Raw genomic sequence first — 20,082 nt, 5'->3', positions numbered from 1 at the left:
TCCTTATATACCATTGCCAAGGCCTAAGCCCAAGCCTCCTGATGTCTTGTTCTGTTTGCGATCTTCAAAAAATGCTGTTATCCAGTTGAAGTATGTGTCATAGCGACTTTATTGTGGTGCCTTCCTCCAGAGTGAATGGATCCATTTTGATGTATGATCATTAAATATATGGCAGAACATCAAAATGGTACTGTACACGTCAGAAAAATGTGCCGCAGTGATACCACGTTGGCATGTCCTCCATGTGGATGGTACAATTTCTTGAAGAATGAGGATAGAAGAAGATGTTGGAAGGTCTAGTACTATTTTTCTGGGTCAGGCAACATCATCAAGCCTAGCCCTATGCCTAAACCTCGGCGATGGGACCAGGCCATTGGACCTAGCCCTAGACCTTGTCCTCAGCAATGGGACCAGGTGTCTAGGCTGGTCTCGGATTCAGGTCCAGGCCTAGGCTTCAGGACCAGGCCTCAGTGCTGGCACTAGACCTCAAGGCTGGTCCTCAGGGTCAGTACTAGGCCTTGGGACCAGGACCAGGCCTTAAGGCCAGTTCTCGATGCTGGGGCCAGGTCTAGTTTCCAGGACCAAGTCTAGGCCTGGGTACCAGTTAAATGCCGTTTTTGGACTGCCCAGCAATGACCATAGGAGGCCCTTTTTTTCCTTTAGCAGTTGGATGCTTATTTTTTTAATAATAAAAATATTTAAAAAAATTAAAAAAATGAATCTAAACCAACAAAAATGAAAGAATGGACCAAACCAAAACTGTTGGTTCTGCACATCCCTAATATGGAGAGAACACTAAAGATGAGATATGAGAATAGGGGAAAGAGTGGTCAACAAAGGTTATGAGAAGTTGAATAGAATAAAGATCAAGTTCTGAAAGAATTGCAATAGTCCAGGAGTTTTAAACAAAGGCTTTTAAAGGCAAAGATTGTATCAGAAATCAAGAGAGTACCTGGCAAGTGCAAGAGATCCTTTTTTGCCTTGGAGCAAGTGTAAAGCCTTCACAGTAAATAGACCTTGCAGTCTTTAAATGCTGTCCCATTTAGTTTCTTTCAATATATTTCATTTTGTAGACATTTCAGAATGGTTATGCAGAAATTAAAGATTAACGAACATTAGAAAATATGTTATGGCACACTTTATCTTCCTTGAACTATTTTACAAATGTGACTTTCATTTTACAGATGCTCCTGACATTACAAGTTTAATCCAAAGGCATGTTCCTCAAGCTCAATTGATAGAGAATATTGGCCAAGAGATCACTTATTTATTACCATACAAGGGGGCACAAGATGGTACATTTGTTCACCTGTTTAAGGAGCTAGATATGCAACTTCCAAACTTGGGTATTTCCAGCTATGGGGTTTCTGATACTACTCTGGAAGAAGTAAGTCATATTATAGCAAAAATAATAACTTCCATTTTAAATGACCATCAACTGTTTGCAATCACCGAAACAGAATGGAATATTCAGTAAGATTCCTCCAGGAGCTGACATTAACTATAAAAAAAAAAAAAAAAAAGTGTTCCCTAATTTCACCTACTGACAGAATCATCCTAAAGATTGTTTACTTCCAGGGATAACTTTTCACAGCAATTCCCTTGCACAAAACTGGGTTTTATGAATATAAACAGAAGGACTAAAATAGCCCTGGGCTCTGTGCCCGTAAAAGTACGTATGTAACTTGGTTTTGTGCATACTTTCATGTGAACTGCAGAGAAATATTCCAAGTGTGGATCTGAAAAAAGTGCTCGTGAAAAATTATATCACACAAGTTACAACTTCCGAAGAGCAGGTATTACATTGTGCTCTGCATTGTGTGTGCATCCTTGGTCACTTAGCCAGGTATTTGCAAAGTGAACTTATGTGCACAAGTTCACTTTGAAAATATTTGGCAAAGTCTGTCAGACCAATTTTAAAATGTGCGTGCGTGTGCCCAGACATGTGTGTATCATCACTCAAGCAGAGGTACTCTGGAATTTTAAGTTATATGTGCACTTGCACACATGTGATTTAAAATGCACTACTGTGCATAAGTATACTCCTAATTTTAAGAAGTTATGTGAGCAGACCACCTTTGCATGTCTTCCAGAGGACTTTGCTGGCTTTAACGCATGTATGTAAGCAGATTTTAGTGCATTCTTGCCGGAGGGACATTCCCAGGTTTCCAATTAGTCCACCAGTTTGCCCAGTTAATATCAAGATCTTACAGACCCCTCTGGTTCTTCAGCCTGCACATCCCCCAGTTGACCCGGACCCCCTCACCCTTTCCTGCAATGCAAGATCTACAGACTTGCTCCTTAGCAGAAGCAGCAGTAAAGTTGTGTGGCTAAGAAGCCGCCGCAGACACTAGATTCCAGTTTTAAAATATGGAGTTACGCATGTAAGTGTTGGTCCCACCCTGGAATGCCCATGTGCTGCCCCTTTTCCCCCTCGTTGTTGCTCAAGTGCAGCCCACATATGTGGGTACTTTTGCATGAGCAACCCTTTTAAAATTGACCCTGCCAAAGGACAATTTACAGATGATTTATGATTTATGCAGATAAAAACCATTTCACTTTTGCTAATTGGCCGAATGAAAACTACCCTCCATCAATGCAGTTGAAAGTTAGTGCATTGTTCCACAATGTGTGTGCTTTAATTCACATTGAGAGGAGGAGTCCCGGAGGGTGGTTAGGTGAGTAAACATAGCATTTCCCAGTCAATGTGCCTATTTTTCCAGAAAAAATTCTGCCTGCAAAATAGCAGGTGCTAGTGTAATTTGTTCCCACAGCAAGTTTCAAAGAGAAAGTACCCACATGTATGCAGTATGACATTTGGTGCAAAGCTCATGCATTAAAAAACACACAGAGATTTTGTCCTGTGCAGACAATTTGAACATCCTCCTCTCATTGGGAAGTATGTCTGTGGACAATTCAAGGTAGAATTCAATCCAGGCAGATTTCCTTCTGGTTCCAGTTTGATTGCAAACATGGATTTTCCCCAAGATATATAGGACAATCTGTGAAATTTGTTCAGATTTTTTGAAGCCCCAATGCAGACTTGGGAGCCCCAGTGCAGATTTTGGAATGCACCTCATGTTATTGTCATTGTTTTTTAAATAAAGGTGCATCAAATGGACTTAATAAACCCATGCATTTTAAACAGTTTTGTTGAACTAAGTAGAAAAACGTTTCTTGAAGGGGAGCACATACTGTACCTCTGTAAGTGAAAGCATTGTTCATGTACCTACACAATTGAACAGTTGTGACATAAAAAGCAAAGAACAACCTCACAGGCCATTGTTTCTTAAACTGGACCTGAAGTAACCCCCCCCCCAAGCCAGACTGGTTTTCAGGATATCCACAATGAATATGCATGAGCTATACCTGCATACATGGGAGGGGGTCTATGCAAATATATCACATGCATATTCATTGTAAGAATCCTGGAAACTAGGCTGGCCAGGGGATACTCCATGACTGGCATGAGAAACAGCCATAAGGAATCCACAGATCTCAAATTAATCTGCATAAAGGTACATTGGCTCCACAGTGGAAGGCAAGAAATGCTCAGGTTATACAAATTTGAAGCACAATCACTTTACTCACATCAGACCAGTCCAAGAAATGTGCTTTAGGAAAATCACATTTTATCTATGTAATATAAAAATTCCCTCTACATGGAGCACATTAAACACTAGCACATATTGAGGTAGATCTTAAAAAAGTACGCGCAACAGGCGCAAACTAAAGTACGCCGGCACGCACGAGGCTGCACAAACTCGGCAGCCTGCACATGCCGAGCCACGCAGCCTGCCTCCTTTTCCTCCGAGGCCGCTCCGAAATCAGAGCAGCCTCAGAGGGAACTTTCCTTCTGTGTCCCACCACCTTCCCCTCCCTTCCCCTATCTATCCCACCCCCCAGCCCTACCTAAATCCCCCCCCTACCTTTGTTGAGGCAGGTGTAACTTGCGCGCGCCGCCTCGGCATCCCCCGGCACAGGCCGCAGTGCCGGGGGACTCGGGACCGCCCTCCCGGCCCACCCCAAACTGTCTCCACACCCCCGGACCCACCTCGGACTGCCCCTGACCCCAGACATGCCCCCCGGACATGCCCCCTCCCGCCCCTTTTATGAAGCCCCGAGACTTATGCGCGTCCCGGGGCTTTGCGTGCGCCGGCGGCCTATGCAAAATAGGCGTGCCGGCGCGAGAGTGCCCTGCGCGCGTAAATCCGGCAGGATTTACGTGTGCAGGGCTTTTAACATCTACCCCATTATGTTTACATGTAGTGGGACTTTTATCTAATTAGATTAAAATGTTATTTTCCTAAAGGACTTCCTTGTGCTACTCCAATGTGAGTGCAACGGTAATGCTGTGAGCCTAAGGACTCGCAGGGACATTCTTTATTGTGTGATGGGCCATTATCATGTGAGTTAGGGTGTTATCAGATGCGATACTGGCTGCATTGTGGCAGTAAAATGCTAATTAGGGGAAGGGGAGGAATGTGGGTGGGCTTTGGGCAGTGTTAGGACCTGGTAGCACTGCAAATGTTGTTTTATACATATCGCTGGCAGCACTGCGGGAAATAACACCACCTTTTCCCGTGCCGCTATGGGGGTGAAAGTATGCAGAATTTTTTTATATTTCTAGCCACGGTTCATCATTCTGCTTTGATGAATCTAGGCCTTAGTTTACAAAGTGGCAGCTCTGAAGTTTAATAAATAAAGGAGGAGGAACACATGAATTGTCCGTCATGTTTTGCAGATCTTCTTGAAAGTGGCTGAAGACACTGGTGTAGACAGAGACGTACACAGTAAGAAGCAGACAAAATCTCATCCTCTTAGCTATAATTGTGCATATATTTTATTTCTATTTCTCTAAGAATTCTACTGTAGATACTAAGTAGTAGCCTAGTGGTTAGATTCATGGTCCCTGAACCAGAGAAGCCAGAGCTGAATTTCCATTCAGGGACTGCTAAAGAAAAATTACCTCTCCCTATAAAACAAATAAATGCAAGAATAGCTTTTTTATCGATTAGGTGAATGTCAGATCAGGACATGATAGAGAGGTAAAGTTCCTAGATTAAATAAATGACTGCTTCATAGAGCAACAAGAAGGGAAACTATTTTATTCCCAGTCCTTTATAGAACACAAAATGTGATGAAAGGGGTAACAGTGTTGAAACTACTTGGCAACAGTGATCACAACATTGTCACATTTGGCTTAATAACTAGAAGGAGGACCCTAAATAAATCTACTGCAACAGCATTTAACTTTCAGAAGGGTGACTGATAAAATGAGGAAAAAGGTTAGAAAAAACTTAAAGGAGTAGCTGCAAAAGCTAAGAGTTTACATTAGTAATGGACATTGTTTAAAAATATAATCTTGGAAACCTATATTAGATGTATGCCACACATTAGAAAAGGTGGAAGGAAGGCAAAACGACTACTGGCATGATTAAAAGGTAAATTGAGAGAAGGTATAATAGCTAAAAGAACATCTTATATGAAATAGAAAAGGGATCTGAGTGAAGAAAACAAGAAATAGCATCAGCACTGGCAAGTCAGATGCAAAGCATTGATATGGAAGGCAAAGAGAGAATGTTAAAAGAAGCTTGCCATAGATGCAAAAACTCATAACGAAATTTGTTTCAGGTATATTTGAAGTAAAAAGATTGTGAGGAAATCAATTGGACCATTAGATGATCTTATTATTGTTTTAATTATTTTGTAAGCACATAACAAATATTTGCCTTTACATGTAATGGGTGTATTGTCATGCCAGTTTAGTTCAAGATTATTCAGTACTAGTTCTCAAAGGATACAAACAGGTCTGGTTTCCACAGTATCCACAATGACTATGCATCTGGCATATTTCCATATTGGTGATTTAATAACTAGGTTAATTTGTAGGGATGTGAATCATTTTTCAATTATTAAAATTATCGTCCGATAATGTTAATATCGTCTTAAATCGTTATAGAACACAATACAATAGAAATTCTAACGATTTATCGTTAAAAATTGTTAAATCGTGTTAGTGCTCACTAACGGGAGTTTTGCGCACTAACAGAAAATGATACAAATTGACACTTTCCAGGTCAGTAAAGGTCAGTTAGGAATGAATATGTGTTCCTATTGGCTGGCTGTGCTCTTATCTATTGATGTTACCAAGGTTCCCACTGAGGTAATGGTTGGGGGGATGTGAAATGGAAACAGTTTGAAGCTTGACAAAAAAAGTAACGTGATGATCATCACTCATGTGACTAGAACTTGTTTGTTTATTATTTTTGTTATTTTTGTCAGGAAGCTCCCCCCTGTCTGTGAAGCCAGCCTCTCACTAGTAATGCAGGGAAGGAGCTGTCTCACCCTTCACCATCCTCCCCCCCCCCCCTCACCCACACACCATTCACTGGCTGGGACATGGGGAGGGGAGGAGTGAGGGTCAGGAAGCTCCCTCCTGTCTGTGAAGCCAGCCTCTCACTAGTAATGCAGGGAAGGAGCTGTCTCACCCTTCACCATCCTCCCCCCCCCCCACCCACACACCATTCACTGGCTGGGACATGGGGAGGGGAGGAGTGAGGGTCAGGCAGCTCCCTCCTGTCTGTAAAGCCAGCCTCTCACTAGTAATGCAGGCGGGATAGGGCACTGCATGCAGGAAGATCACAACACCCCTGGTGTCAGGGTTAGGGCACTGTGTGCAGGAAGATCACAACACTCCTGGTATTAATAGGGATAGGGCACTGTGTGCAGGAAGATCACAACACCCCTGGTGTCAGGGTTAGGGCACTGTGTCCAGGAAGATCACAACACTCCTGGTATAGGATAGGGCACTGTGTGCAGGAAGATCACAACACCCCTGGTGTCAGGGTTAGGGCACTGTGTGCAGGAAGATCACAACACTCCTGGTGCCAGGGTTAGGGCACTGTGTGCAGGAAGATCACAACACCCCTGGTATCAGGTTTAGGGCACTGTGTGCAGGAAGATCACAACACCCCTGGTGCCAGGGTTAGGGCACTGTGTGCAGGAAGATCACAACACTCCTGGTATTAATAGGGATAGGGCACTGTGTGTACATGAAGATCACAACACCCCTGGTGCCAGGGTTAGGGCACTGTGTGCAGGAAGATCACAACACCCCTGGTATCAGGTTTAGGGCACTGTGTGCAGGAAGATCACAACACCCCTGGTGCCAGGGTTAGGGCACTGTGTGCATGAAGATCACAACACCCCTGGTGCCAGGGTTAGGGCACTGTGTGCAGGAAGATCACAACACTCCTGGTATTAATAGGGATAGGGCACTGTGTGTACATGAAGATCACAACACCCCTGGTGCCAGGGTTAGGGCACTGTGTGCAGGAAGATCACAACACTCCTGGTATTAATAGGGATAGAGCACTGTGTGTACATGAAGATCACAACACCCCTGGTGCCAGGGTTAGGGCACTGTGTGCAGGAATATCACAACACCCCTGGTATCAGGGTTAGGGCACAAGTTCTAGTCACATTGACTGATCACATTACTTTTTTTGTCAAGCTACCAATTGTTTCCATTTCCCATCCCCCATATACTGTCAGTGGGAACCTTGCTAACATGAATAAATAAGAGGGCAGCCAATAGGAATACATATTCATTCCTAAACTGACCTTAACTGACCTGAAAAGTGTCAAATTGTATCAATTTCAGTTATTGCGCAGTAACTCACTTTAGTGCGCACTAACTGACTGGGAAAAAACGATTTTTAACGATTTTTCAATGAAATAATCGTGCCTAACACAATTTTCTTCTCCTGCCACACAATTTCAATCGTTAAGACGATATGGCACACGATTCACATCCCTATTAATTTGCATTATTTGTTTATCCTGTATACCAGATCTGTATGTAACCCTTGAGAATCAGAACTCATATATCTTTGATTTCAATGATTTTAGTCAAAACGTCAGTTATAATATAGTATTTATTTTCTTTGTTATTACTCAGCTTCAAAAGAACCATTTGCAAAAGACTGGAAAAGAAGATCCAGGGAATCAAGGCGCATGAGTATTTCCAGTGTTAAAAGTAACCTGGAACTGCATAAGGCAAATTCAGAAAATGGTATGTGTTAGAACCTTCTTTTTCATTGAATTTACAGCATGCACCGTATGTGAAACAGAAATGAATATGTTAGTTGTTGTGATCTTAAAATTGTGTTTTTTGTAGAAACAAAGACAGAAAAATATGAAAAGCTTAGGGATTTTTTCTTTTTCTTTTCCAAAACTTTCCACACATTTCTATGTTCTACTGCCTTGTATTACGGGACACTTTTACAGCAAACCATTCCAAACTAGGCATTTCGGCAACCAATGAAACATTTCAGATGGAGGGGCAATTAAATTATGTGATTCTGCTGATCCCCTATCATTCTCATGATTAGCACTTGAAAAGGGGATGAGTTATAATTGGCAACAGAATATTTGAGGATGTTCAAATATAAATGATATGTGACTGCACAGAAAAGTCACTAAAGTGAGGCAGAATTAGAGATTTATTTATTTATTTATTTCACATTTTTCTATACCGAGCTTCATGGTTGAATACCATATCAGATCGGTTTACCTCGAACGAGGGATAGAAACTTGTAACAAAAAACGGAACAATAAGTTATAATCAGAAAGAGAGCAAGAAAGTTACATTGAACAAGGACTATAAACTTGGAGGCTTTACAGCTTGGAAGTAAATAGAGTAAAAAAGGCCCGAGTAGGGCCTTTTTTATCTTTTCATCTTTCAAAGATGAGGAAAATATTGCAGTTGACAGTCATTATCTAAAATTCTGCCATCCTACAGCTGTTACTTGTCATGCAGAGTTTTCTTAATTACCATTATGGATAAAAAAATAATGATATGGGGAAATCACTGAGACCTTTGTTAAGCCCCAGGTCCTATGCAAGATTGTGTATGTCCCAAGATTATTTGTTTTCTATTCATGACCATCATCAAGTCAACTCTGCCAGAGCAGTAATTCCTGGATAATGGGCAAAAATTTTTTTTTTTTGCCTCCAGTTAGATGAAATATTAAAACACTTGAAAATGTACAGCCTAGCTCTCTGACTTTACAAGTAACAGCAATGTTTGCATAGTGTGTGTGTGTTGTACCAAGATTTATAAAAGGAGGGATTTGGGTCTTATTTGTGTAGTAAGGCACAAACATTATTTAAAAGGTGTTCTCACTTCCATACGGTAACTATTAACTGTTAAGTTATGCAGTAGATTCAACTTTTTATGAGACAATTAATCATGTGTCTTAAACCAGCGTCATAGGGAAGAGTAGTTTAGTGATAAGAGCAGCAGGCTATGACCCAGGGAAAATAGGGTTCAAATCTCACATCTGCTCCTTGTGACCTTGGGCAAATCACTTTATTCTCCATTGCTTCAGGCCCAAACTCACAGGTCAATTTTTAAAGCATTGCTTGCACAAAAATGCCCATATGCACATGTATGTGAGCAACACAGATTTTAAAAAGCCTCAAAATATGCGTGTATGTACCTATGCATGCATGAGGAACAAGGGGGTGTTCAGGGCAGGGCCAAATCTTACACGCATAGGTCCAAAATTTAAAAACAAAACCCTCAGCACGTGTATGCCAGATATCCACATAACTTTACTTCAGCTCCTAATGAGGATCAAATCTGTATAGGCCAGAATGAGGGGTCTGGGTCAACTGGGCAGCATGCAGACTGAAAAACCAGAGGGGTTCTTCAGACCTCGCTATTAACTGGACAAACTGGTGGACAAATTGGAAAACTGTGAATGTGCCTTGTGCGAGCATGTTTTAAAATTCTCTGACCTATGCACATAAAAGCAAACATGGTCCTATTATAGACAAACACGTACTAGTTGTGCTCGAGTAACCTCTTAAAATTAGGAGCACGTATGTTATAAAATGCACCAACGCGTGGTTGGTGCATTTTATGACATACGTGCATAAGTACGTGCACTATTAAAAATTCTAGCACATCCTTGCTCATGCACCAATATGGGCCTGTATAGGCCCATGCACACTCATTTTAAAATTGACCTCTTAAATTGTAAACTCTCTGGGGATAGGGAAAATACCCACAATACCTGAATGTAATCTGACTTGAAGTACCAAAACAATGGGCATTAATTAAATTAAAGAAGTTTAGACTGGTGCTGCTCCTTAGGTTAATGCTTCATATCTTGAGATGATTAGGAATCACTTATTTTTGTCTTGGAAGAAAGGCCAACACAGCATATATTATCTGGATAAGAGTGTTAGGAGGATAGGAGAATAGGATTGTTGAAATGGCCAGTTTTGGAAGCTATATGACTCTGTAAAATCTTTTAAAATTCTGGGGGTTGTCTTTTACAGAATTAACACTTCCAAGTGTAACACCTCAATGTGACTGATTTCTTTAACTGTGTCTGAATAGGATGTTGCAATTTTCTATTATTTTTAAAGTGACAGTGCTTTATTTCTTGGTTGCTCTCATCAATGACAGTCTATAGCAGGAAAATAACCATGATGGCAATTCTCAAAATGTCTTTCAAAGTAATGGTGATTTTTAAACCAGAACAGATTGCATGCTATAATTGGGAGATATTTCTACAAGCAAATTAGCCTATGCCACCACAGCAATTAATTCTTGATGTTTTAATTGAGGAGCAGTGAATTTCTCAAATAACTTCTAGCATTTATTTCATTAAGATCTTTTTTTTTCTAAAACTCTCATTTTTGTGGCGTTTTTCTACTATGATCTGCAGTTCTGAAATTAAAAATTGTACACCTCAGCATGTGCTTTTTAATTAGGCTATGAAGACCAAGTCCTTGAAATTGAAAACAGATGTTTAAACAAGCTTTGGTTTTAATTCAAGATATGTTTTATTTTACAAAGAGAAAAGAAAACTAGTCTACATTACTTGAATTTAAAAATAAACATGGCTTCTTTTGATGAAAATGCTATTTTGTTATACTGTTTATTCACTGAAGGTGCTATCTACTAGGGATGTGAATCGTGTCCTCGATCGTCTTAACGATCGATTTCGGCTGGGAGGGGGAGGGAATCGTATTGTTGCCGTTTGGGGGGGTAAAATATCGTGAAAAATCATTAAAAATCGTGAAAAATCGAAAAATCGAAAAACCGGCACATTAAAACCCCCTAAAACCCACCCCCAACCCTTTAAATTAAATCCCCCACCCTCCCGAACCCCCCCCCAAATAACTTAAATAACCTGCGGGTCCAGCGGCGGTCCGGAATGGCAGCGGTCCGGAACGGGCTCCTGCTCTGAATCTTGTCGTCTTCAGCCGGCGCCATTTTCCAAAATGGCGCCGAAAAATGGCGGCGGCCATAGACGAAAAAGATTGGACGGCAGGAGGTCCTTCCGGACCCCCGCTGGACTTTTGGCAAGTCTCATGGGGGTCAGGAGGCCCCCCACAAGCTGGCCAAAAGTTCCTGGAGGTCCAGCGGGGGTCAGGGAGCGATTTCCCGCCGCGAATCATTTTCGTACGGAAAATGGCGCCGGCAGGAGATCGACTGCAGGAGGTCGTTCAGCGAGGCACCGGAACCCTCGCTGAACGACCTCCTGCAGTCGATCTCCTGCCGGCGCCATTTTCCGTACGAAAACGATTCGCGGCGGGAAATCGCTCCCTGACCCCCGCTGGACCTCCAGGAACTTTTGGCCAGCTTGTGGGGGGCCTCCTGACCCCCACGAGACTTGCCAAAAGTCCAGCGGGGGTCCGGAAGGACCTCCTGCCGTCCAATCTTTTTCGTCTATGGCCGCCGCCATTTTTCGGCGCCATTTTGGAAAATGGCGCCGGCTGAAGACGACAAGATTCAGAGCAGGAGCCCGTTCCGGACCGCTGCCGTTCCGGACCGCCGCTGGACCCGCAGGTTATTTAAGTTATTTGGGGGGGGGGTTCGGGAGGGTGGGGGATTTAATTTAAAGGGTCGGGGGTGGGTTTTAGGGGGTTTTAGTGTGCCGGCTCACGATTCTAACGATTTATAACGATAAATCGTTAGAATCTGTATTGTATTGTGTTCCATAACGGTTTAAGACGATATTAAAATTATCGGACGATAATTTTAATCGTCCTAAAACGATTCACATCCCTACTATCTACCATGAATTAGACAGTTATGAAAGAATGTGTACATACGGTTTTAACTGTGCTCACTTTTTGAACTCATAGACGATGTCTTATTTTTTCTTCCACATTTTGAGGACAATCATCAAAGTGATTTAAATAACTAAAAAGTGTTTTAGCCATGTCCACCACCCACATATGTAAATAAATTTTCAATTTTCTCATACATAGTATCTATTAAAGAGGTTGGCTCCTTGCCCCCTCTTCTGTATATAGTATTTATTTTAATTTAATTATTTACTTTCCGTTCACCCCTTCTTTATTTTCTTATTCCAAGTTAAGGTTTCCTTGTTATAATGTAACTGTATGCTCCGTACCTCTTGTTGATTGGTTAATTATATTTTTTGCTTAGTTCATTGTAAACCGAGTTGATTTGATTTGTATCAAGAAAGTCGGTATATAAAAGCCTTTAATAAATAAATAAATAAAATGTACATTGTCTGTCTCTAAATTGTCCACTTTCAGTTCAGGTAAAAGTCCACAAGTTGTCATTTGCTACAGTCTTTGGATGTGTTTGTGGAATCATGAGCAGGTTTTGAGTGAATATTCTCTATCATCTGTTGGAGAGAAGGCAGAGAAGAGGAGCATGAGATATTCCAAGCCGATTGGCAGTAAGGATGTCCCATGTTTTGGTGGTTACCCGGGCAGGTTGGGTATTTTGCAAGTGGTGCCAGTGGCATCACAGGACGGGGTGGTAGCCGATCAGCACCTTGGGCGGTGCCAAATGTGGGGTGCGGAATGCACCGATGTTTGGGGCCCCCTTTGCTGGTGGACAAGACGGGGGGGCCCATGGAGTAAAGCTGCCCTGCTTGGTCCCTATGGCAGGCAGTGGAGGTGACATCATACTGGCCCGGGTATCAAATGGTTAGGTTTTTAATAACCTCTTTAATAAAAGCGTCATCCTTATTATACCAATTGACAGTTTGGTGTTGTCTTTTATTGGATGATGGATGCATAATTGTGTGCAATGTGCCATAAGCAGTAAGAAGTGAGGGATGATGGCCACGCGGGTTAAGGTGGTGGCTGCTAACGTTAAATGTGATTTCTTTCTTGAACCTTAAGCTGAAAAATACTTGTTCCTCAGACATCCAAAAATTGTTACCTGATCCTGTATACTATCTAAGAGATACCTACGTCTCTGCTTTTATCTCTCCCTCCCAAAACATTGATCCCTGAGTATCCACAAGTATGTACTACTCATTTTGTCTGTCACCCCCCTCCCCAGTTACTCCAGTCAGCCCCAGTCACATACACACCCACACCCACACACACCCACACCCACACACACACCCACACACACAGTTATACCTAATCTGCCCGAGTCACACATGCACAAACCCAATTAACCCTTATCAGCCTCGGTCTCATACACACACACATACACACATACACACACACATACTGTACCATCCACTGAAAAGTTTCCCCAAAGAACAGAAGCAAAACCTGAATAAGATAGAATGACAGACCAACAATTTAACCTAACATGACACACCAAACAATCTTATGGGCAAGAACAATGATATCCAGATTAGCTGTCCCTACACTCTTTCTTTACTCCTAGCAAAGTGCCCTTTCTAATCACTATGAGAAGCAGCGTGCCAAACACAAGGTCCAAAGTTTGAAATTGGTGCATTAAATAGCAGGTGTAAAAGCATTCACACAGTCTTGATGACATACACGCATATATTCACTATAAAATAGAAAAGTAATAGTGAACATTCAAACCATGCCCTGACACTCCCCAAACTTGGTATGGGTTTACTTTCCTGTGGGACCATGTGAGCAGGGCCGGCGGAAGCACTAGGCGAACTAGGCGGTCGCCTAGGGCGCCAGCTTCCCGGGGGCGGCACTGCCCCGGTAAAATTAAGAGAGCCGTAGCCTGCCCCGGTAAAAATAAAAGAGCTGAATTAAGCCGCCGCCGCCCCTCCCCGATAAAAATAAAAGAGCCGCTGCCGGCAGCCCGCCCCAAAGACAGATTTAATTAATTATCATGGCGCCGGCCATGATAATTAACAAGACCCAATCTGATTGCTCAGCCAGCAGGGGCGGATTGACCTATCGGGGGATCGGGCTTCCCCCGGTGGGCCGGTCTAGCTGGTCACGTGGTCTCGACCGCGTGCAGCCTGCATTCAGCCCAGTGACCTCCAATTCAAGGTAGGTGGCAAATTTTTATTTGCAGCCCCCTTGAAGCAATAATAGCTGTACCCAGCCAGCCCCAGCCGGAGAAATAAAAATCGAGGCCGGTGGAGGCCGAAGAAAAGAAGATGGGCCGGCCCTGCCCCTCCCAGACAGCCCCCGCGGGAGATCAAGCCCGCGAGAGCCGAAGAAAGAAGATGGGCGCCGCCTAGTCAGCCCCCGCTAGAGACCAAGCAGCGGGGGCCGAAGAAAAAAAAATTGTGGCCGGCGGAGGCCGAAGAAAAGAAGATGGGCCGGCCCGGCGCCTCCCAGACAGCCCCCGCGGGAGACCAAGCCCGCGAGAGCCGAAGAAAGAAGATGGGCGCCACCTAGTCAGCCCCCGCTAGAGACCAAGCAGCGGGGGCCGAAGAAAAAAAAATCGTGGCCGGCGGTGAAAAAATCAACACCAGTGCTGCTAACCCCCAACGGAGACCAGCTGTTCAGCTGGGGGCCTTAGATCGGCAGAGTGTGTGTGTGTGTGAAAGGAATGGCGCTTCTGGGTGGATGGGTGTGTGTGTGTGTGTGAGAAAGGAATGGCGCTTCTGGGTGGATGGGTGTGTGTGTGTGTGTGTGTGTGAGAGGAATGGCGCTTCAGTGTGCTTCTGTGTGTGTGAGAAAGGAATGGCGCTTCAGTGTGCTTCTGTGTGTGTGAGAAAGGAATGGCCCTTCAGTGTGCTTCTGTGTGTGAGAGAAAGGAATGGCGCGCGCGTGTGTGTGTGTGTGTGAGAAAGGAATGGTGCGTGTGTGAGTCGCGTGTGTACGAGAGAGAGATGGAGCGTGTTTTTGGCTGGCTTGTGGCTGTGAGAGGAGGGCATGTGTGTGATTGAAATCCTGCGTATAAGTAAGGGGAGCGAGAGCATTGTGTGATTGAGAGAGACTGGCCAGAGAGGCGACATATGTGAGAAACTGAACAGGGAGATGACTGGTGGTATGTGTGTGCTTGTGTGTGAGAGAGAGATACTGGTTGGGGAGATGATTGGTGTGTGAGAGACAGAAACTGGTCTTGAGGGTGTGATTGGTGTGTGTGTGTGTGTGAGTGAAAGAGAGAGAAGAGACTGGTTGTGGTCCCTAAGGAAGAGGACCATGAGGACAGCTTCAGCAGCTACTGCTGCTTCTGGTGTGGCCTGCAAGGAAAAGAAGTAGGAGAACTGCTGGAGAGGGTAAGTAAATGTGGCTTTTAAAATTAATTTTTCTTGATTGACTACCATTTTAATTATTGGGTAGTGTGTGATGTCTTCTGTTTGAAATATTTTATTGGTGTTTTGATAAAGGTTTCAAAATTTGCTTGAGTCTTTAATTATTGGATATTCTATTCATCAGCTGTTTTGAAATTATTTTATTAGTATGATATTATGGTTCATGATTTATATATCTTGATTTTATTGATTGTTTCATGAAGAATGGTGACATTTTTGTTTTTCCATTGTTGCACTGTATAGAGTCTGGCGTGATACATTTTACAGTTTAGTTTTTGTCTGCGCATTTCTATTTATACTTTATGTGGCTTTATTCTGTATTTGGTGAGAGTTTGTGTTCTGCATGCAAAGACTGAGATGAAGCATTCTTTTAGCATGTGGTTTCTCTGTAGGGATCTGTAGTAGCTTGGCCTGTTCTTCTGCTGAGGAGGGAGGGGGGATCTCAGGACAATAATGGTTGGGCCATTAGATGGAGGTAGGGGGGGTGGGGAGGAGGTGGAATAGCCCTGAGGGAAGAAAAAGGAAGAGGAATAGCCCTGAGGGGAGAAAGAACAGGGACTGTGATAGGGCCTGGAGGGAGAAAGAGATGGTTGGAGAAGACAATAGGGAAAGATTGAGGAAGTAATTGAGATTCAGGAAGGAAACTTTGGAGAAGCATCTGAAGGAGAGAGCAGAGCCTGTTTGCCAGAGAGAGAGAGAGTGCCTATGTACAATAGAGAAAGGGAATGTATGTGAGGGTATATGTGTGTGTGTGCAAGAGAGAGAGGGAGCCTGTTTGAGGGTGTGTGTGTGTGTCTGTGCTTTGTCCCACCATTTTCTGTTTAGTGATAGCAATATGTCAGCTTTGGGGAATGTGCATCTTTTATGTTTGTATTTTTCACTCCTGGAATAACAAAATTCTGCACACTTTACCAAGCCAGTTTCTTCCTACAACCATCGACACCCTTCCACTTCTAGTCTATGCTATTGCCCATACACAGTTGCAAATTCTGTGCAGAATTTTAGAATTCTGTGTAAAAGGGGAATTTTGCATTGCACATTTGTGCAGAATTCCCTCAGGAGTCAAATGTGTTAGTTTCTACAGTACTGCACTACATGCAGAGTCTGGCTACTTGTGGTTTCCATTTCAGTTTTTGAGTTCTAATTTGCAGTTACTTATTTTGCATTTGGTAAGGGTCTGTGTTATGCATGACCAAGGTGAAGTATTTTGCTATTGTTTTCTGGGTAGGGATCTAGAGCAATCCAACTTGTTCTGTTTTCCAGTAGAAGGTGAATTGATGTATCTAGCACCTATTGTAATATTTTTCATAAATAGGATTTTTGCTGTTTGAGCCCTGGGAGTTAGTGCTCTTATGGTATGGCAGTTTTCCTACATATGTTTGGAGTATCTATTTTACATGGATTTAAATGTTTGGTCAGTGCATTTAAATGTATTATGCATATCATAGTAAAAAATATCTAGAAACACAAAATTTTGATTTTTCAGTTCACGTGACATTATGGCAGAAAGAAAGAAATTGTCAGGGGCACAGTATCGCAAACGGAAGGCTGATAGGAAAAAAGAATAGGCAAAGCAAGAAGATTCCTTGCTGAAATATTTTCACCTACAGCATCAAGAAGAAGGTAGTTCAAGGGATCTGTCTGAGACTGAAGCAGAGATGACTGTTTTGCCTACAGTTTCACAATCTGAAGTAGAATCTGAAGAACATAAAAATATGGAAGGCGAACCAAGTGAGGTCCAAAAGGATCAAGATTTGAAAGGATGTGAAGAAGAACAATCCATGAAGTTGAACTACGGTGATCCTGCTACTTGGGTCAATTTACTATCCAAAAGCGATGATCGTATGCGACAAATGTTGGTGGAACATGGACCAGAACAAGTTATGCAATTTCATTTCCCTAAAGATAGTAATCAAAGAAAATTTTCAACAGTTCATTACAAAAGGAGCCTTGGCAATGGAGATGAAATTCCCCATTTGTGGCTACAGTACTCTGTGTCAGAGGACTCTGTGTTTTGCTTTTGTTGCATGCTGTTTACCATTAACCCTGGTGCCTCATCTCTTGCTAAGAAAGGTTCCAAAGATTGGAAGAACATATCTGCAATTCTAGCTTTGCACGAGAGAAGTGGTGAACACTTGGAGAACTTTCAGAATTGGAAGGAACTTGAAATGCGATTGAAAAACATGAAAACAATTGATGAAGAAAATTTGCGTGTCATTAAACAACAAGAAAAGTATTGGCAGCAAATCTTGGAACGACTGATTGCTTTGGTGAGAGTTCTTGGTATGCAAAATCTGGCCTTCCGGGGAACACATGATAGATTGCACACACCTGGTAATGGAAACTTCCTGAAATTTGTAGAATATCTAGCTTTGTTTGATCCACTTATGGATGAACATCTTCGTAAGATAAGAAACGCTGAGACACATGTCCACTACCTTGGCAAAGTTATACAAAATGAACTGATTCAGCTTTTATCCAGTGCTATCAAAGAAGAAATCCTGAAATCTGCTCATACTGCCAAGTACTTTTCAATCATTTTAGATTGTACACCAGATGTAGGCCATGTTGAACAAATGACCATGATCCTTCGCTTTGTGGACACTGCTTCAGACCCTGATAATTCTCAACCTGTAACCATAAAGGAACATTTTTTGGGATTTGTGCCACTCCAGGAGACCACTGGTGCTGTAATGGCAGACACTGTCCTTCGCCAGTTAGAAGATATGTCATTGCCCATTGAAAACTTACGTGGTCAAGGCTATGATAATGGAAGCAATATGAAAGGGAAAGAAAATGGTGTACAACGAAGAATTTTGGATATTAATCCACGGGCTTTATTTGTTCCTTGCAGTGCACATTCTTTGAATTTGGTTGTTAGTGATGCTGCTAAATGTTGCTTGGAAGCAATGGCTTTCTTTAGCCTAGTACAAAATGTTTATGTGTATTTCTCTGCTTCAACACGACGTTGGGAAGTTCTAATGCGCCATGTGCCTGCTCTTACAGTGAAACCATTGAGTGAAACAAGATGGGAAAGTCGAATTCATGCACTGAAACCTCTTCGCTATCAACTAGGTGATATCTATGATGCACTAACTGAAATTGCTGTCAACACTACCCTAAGGATCATCTGGTAATACCTCACGGGTAGAGGCACAAGCTCTTGCAAAAAGTATTTCATGCTTCAAGTTTGTGGTTTCTCTTGTTGTGTGGCATAACATCCTTTTTGAGATCAATATAACTAGCAAACAACTTCAGATGAAGGAATTTGACATTCACAATGCCATTGAGCAACTGAGTGGAACCAATAAATTTCTTTTAGACTGCAGGAGTGATGAAGGGTTTGCAAAAACACTGGTAGATGCACGTGAACTTGCTGAGGAGTTGGAGATACCAGTAAGCTTTGAACCAGATCCAGTCCGGATTAGGAAAAAAAAGAAGCAGTTCACATATGAAGCCGATGATAACCCTATTCAGAGTGCTGAACAAAACTTCAAAGTGAACTTTTATTTTGCAGTCCTTGATGCAGCAATACAATCAATTGAGGAAAGATTCACACAAATGCATGACATTAGTTCTGGATTTGGCTTCCTCTACAATATTCACAGTTTGCAGTTTAGTACATCAAAAGACATTCTGGAACAGTGCTTGAAATTGGAGAAAGTTTTACAACATGGGGATTCTAAAGATATTGTTGCTTCTGATATGTGCAGTGAATTGGAAGCCATCGCAAGACGAATTCAGAAGAGCTCATCACCACAAGATGTATTGAACTTTCTATGCAGACATAAACTCACAGATAATTTCCCTAACATATTTCTTGCCCTCCGCATCCTCTTAACCCTTCCTGTTTCTGTGGCCAGTGGTGAGCGAAGCTTTTCCAAGTTAAAGTTGATTAAAACATATATTCGTTCCTCAATGATGCAAGAAAGACTTGTTGGGCTGGCCACCTTGTCAATAGAAAATGAAATTGCACAAAACCTTGACTTGCAGAAACTTATTTCTACATTTGCTAAACTGAAAGCAAGGAAAGTAAAATTCTAAAGTGCAGTCTTTCTAATACAGATCCTGTATAAAGTGTAGCACAAATTGTTTACATTTGGATTGAATATTCTATATTTTTTGTCCTGTTGACTGTTCCATACTGTAAATTGTTTTGTTGTGTTTGAGCAACAAGTATAGCTTTGGTTTATGTTTATTTATTTTATTTATTTTTATTTATTTATTTATAAAAGAGTTTCTATACCGTCGATAAGACAAATCATCTCAATGGTTTACATGACATAAAAATGTCAAATAAATGTTCTGTTATAAATACAGACTTCGCTATTTTCATTAATGCACAATGTAAGTTAATTGTGTGTGGAGGCGGGGGGGGGGGCGGCATAGCTGACGTTTCACCTAGGGCGCCTAATACCCTTGCACCGGCCCTTCATGTGAGTTTATGCATACTCCTCTTACTTTTGAAATTGTTTGTACGCACACAGTACGAGGCATTTTTCAGCATGAAACCCCTTTCAAAATTTACTCCACGTGCATACTTTACAAGCAAAATTCTACCCCCAAAAAAACAAGTGCCAGT

The 20,082-nt window shown here is 42.2% G+C and overlaps 1 protein-coding gene and 1 long non-coding RNA gene across 2 annotated transcripts in view; both read left to right on the top strand.

The window, feature by feature from the left end:
- Positions 1-20,082, top strand: part of LOC115096270 (ATP-binding cassette sub-family A member 1-like) — a 618,744-nt gene that overhangs the window by 211,097 nt on the left and 387,565 nt on the right. Inside the window, exons 15-17 of the mRNA XM_029610773.1 lie at positions 1,185-1,387; positions 17,111-18,633; positions 18,746-19,365. Coding sequence (XP_029466633.1) covers positions 1,185-1,387; positions 17,111-18,633; positions 18,746-19,365 — 2,346 coding nt within the window. The remainder of the gene's footprint in view (positions 1-1,184; positions 1,388-17,110; positions 18,634-18,745; positions 19,366-20,082) is intronic.
- LOC115091076 lies at positions 1,209-8,071 on the top strand. Its single transcript, XR_003856605.1, has 3 exons — positions 1,209-1,387; positions 4,745-4,793; positions 7,964-8,071. It is a non-coding gene; the product is annotated as an uncharacterized LOC115091076 (long non-coding RNA).

This window comes from Rhinatrema bivittatum, chromosome 1 (assembly GCF_901001135.1).
Source record: "Rhinatrema bivittatum chromosome 1, aRhiBiv1.1, whole genome shotgun sequence".
Classification (NCBI taxonomy): domain Eukaryota; kingdom Metazoa; phylum Chordata; class Amphibia; order Gymnophiona; family Rhinatrematidae; genus Rhinatrema; species Rhinatrema bivittatum.
This window is presented reverse-complemented; position numbering and strand designations above follow the sequence as displayed.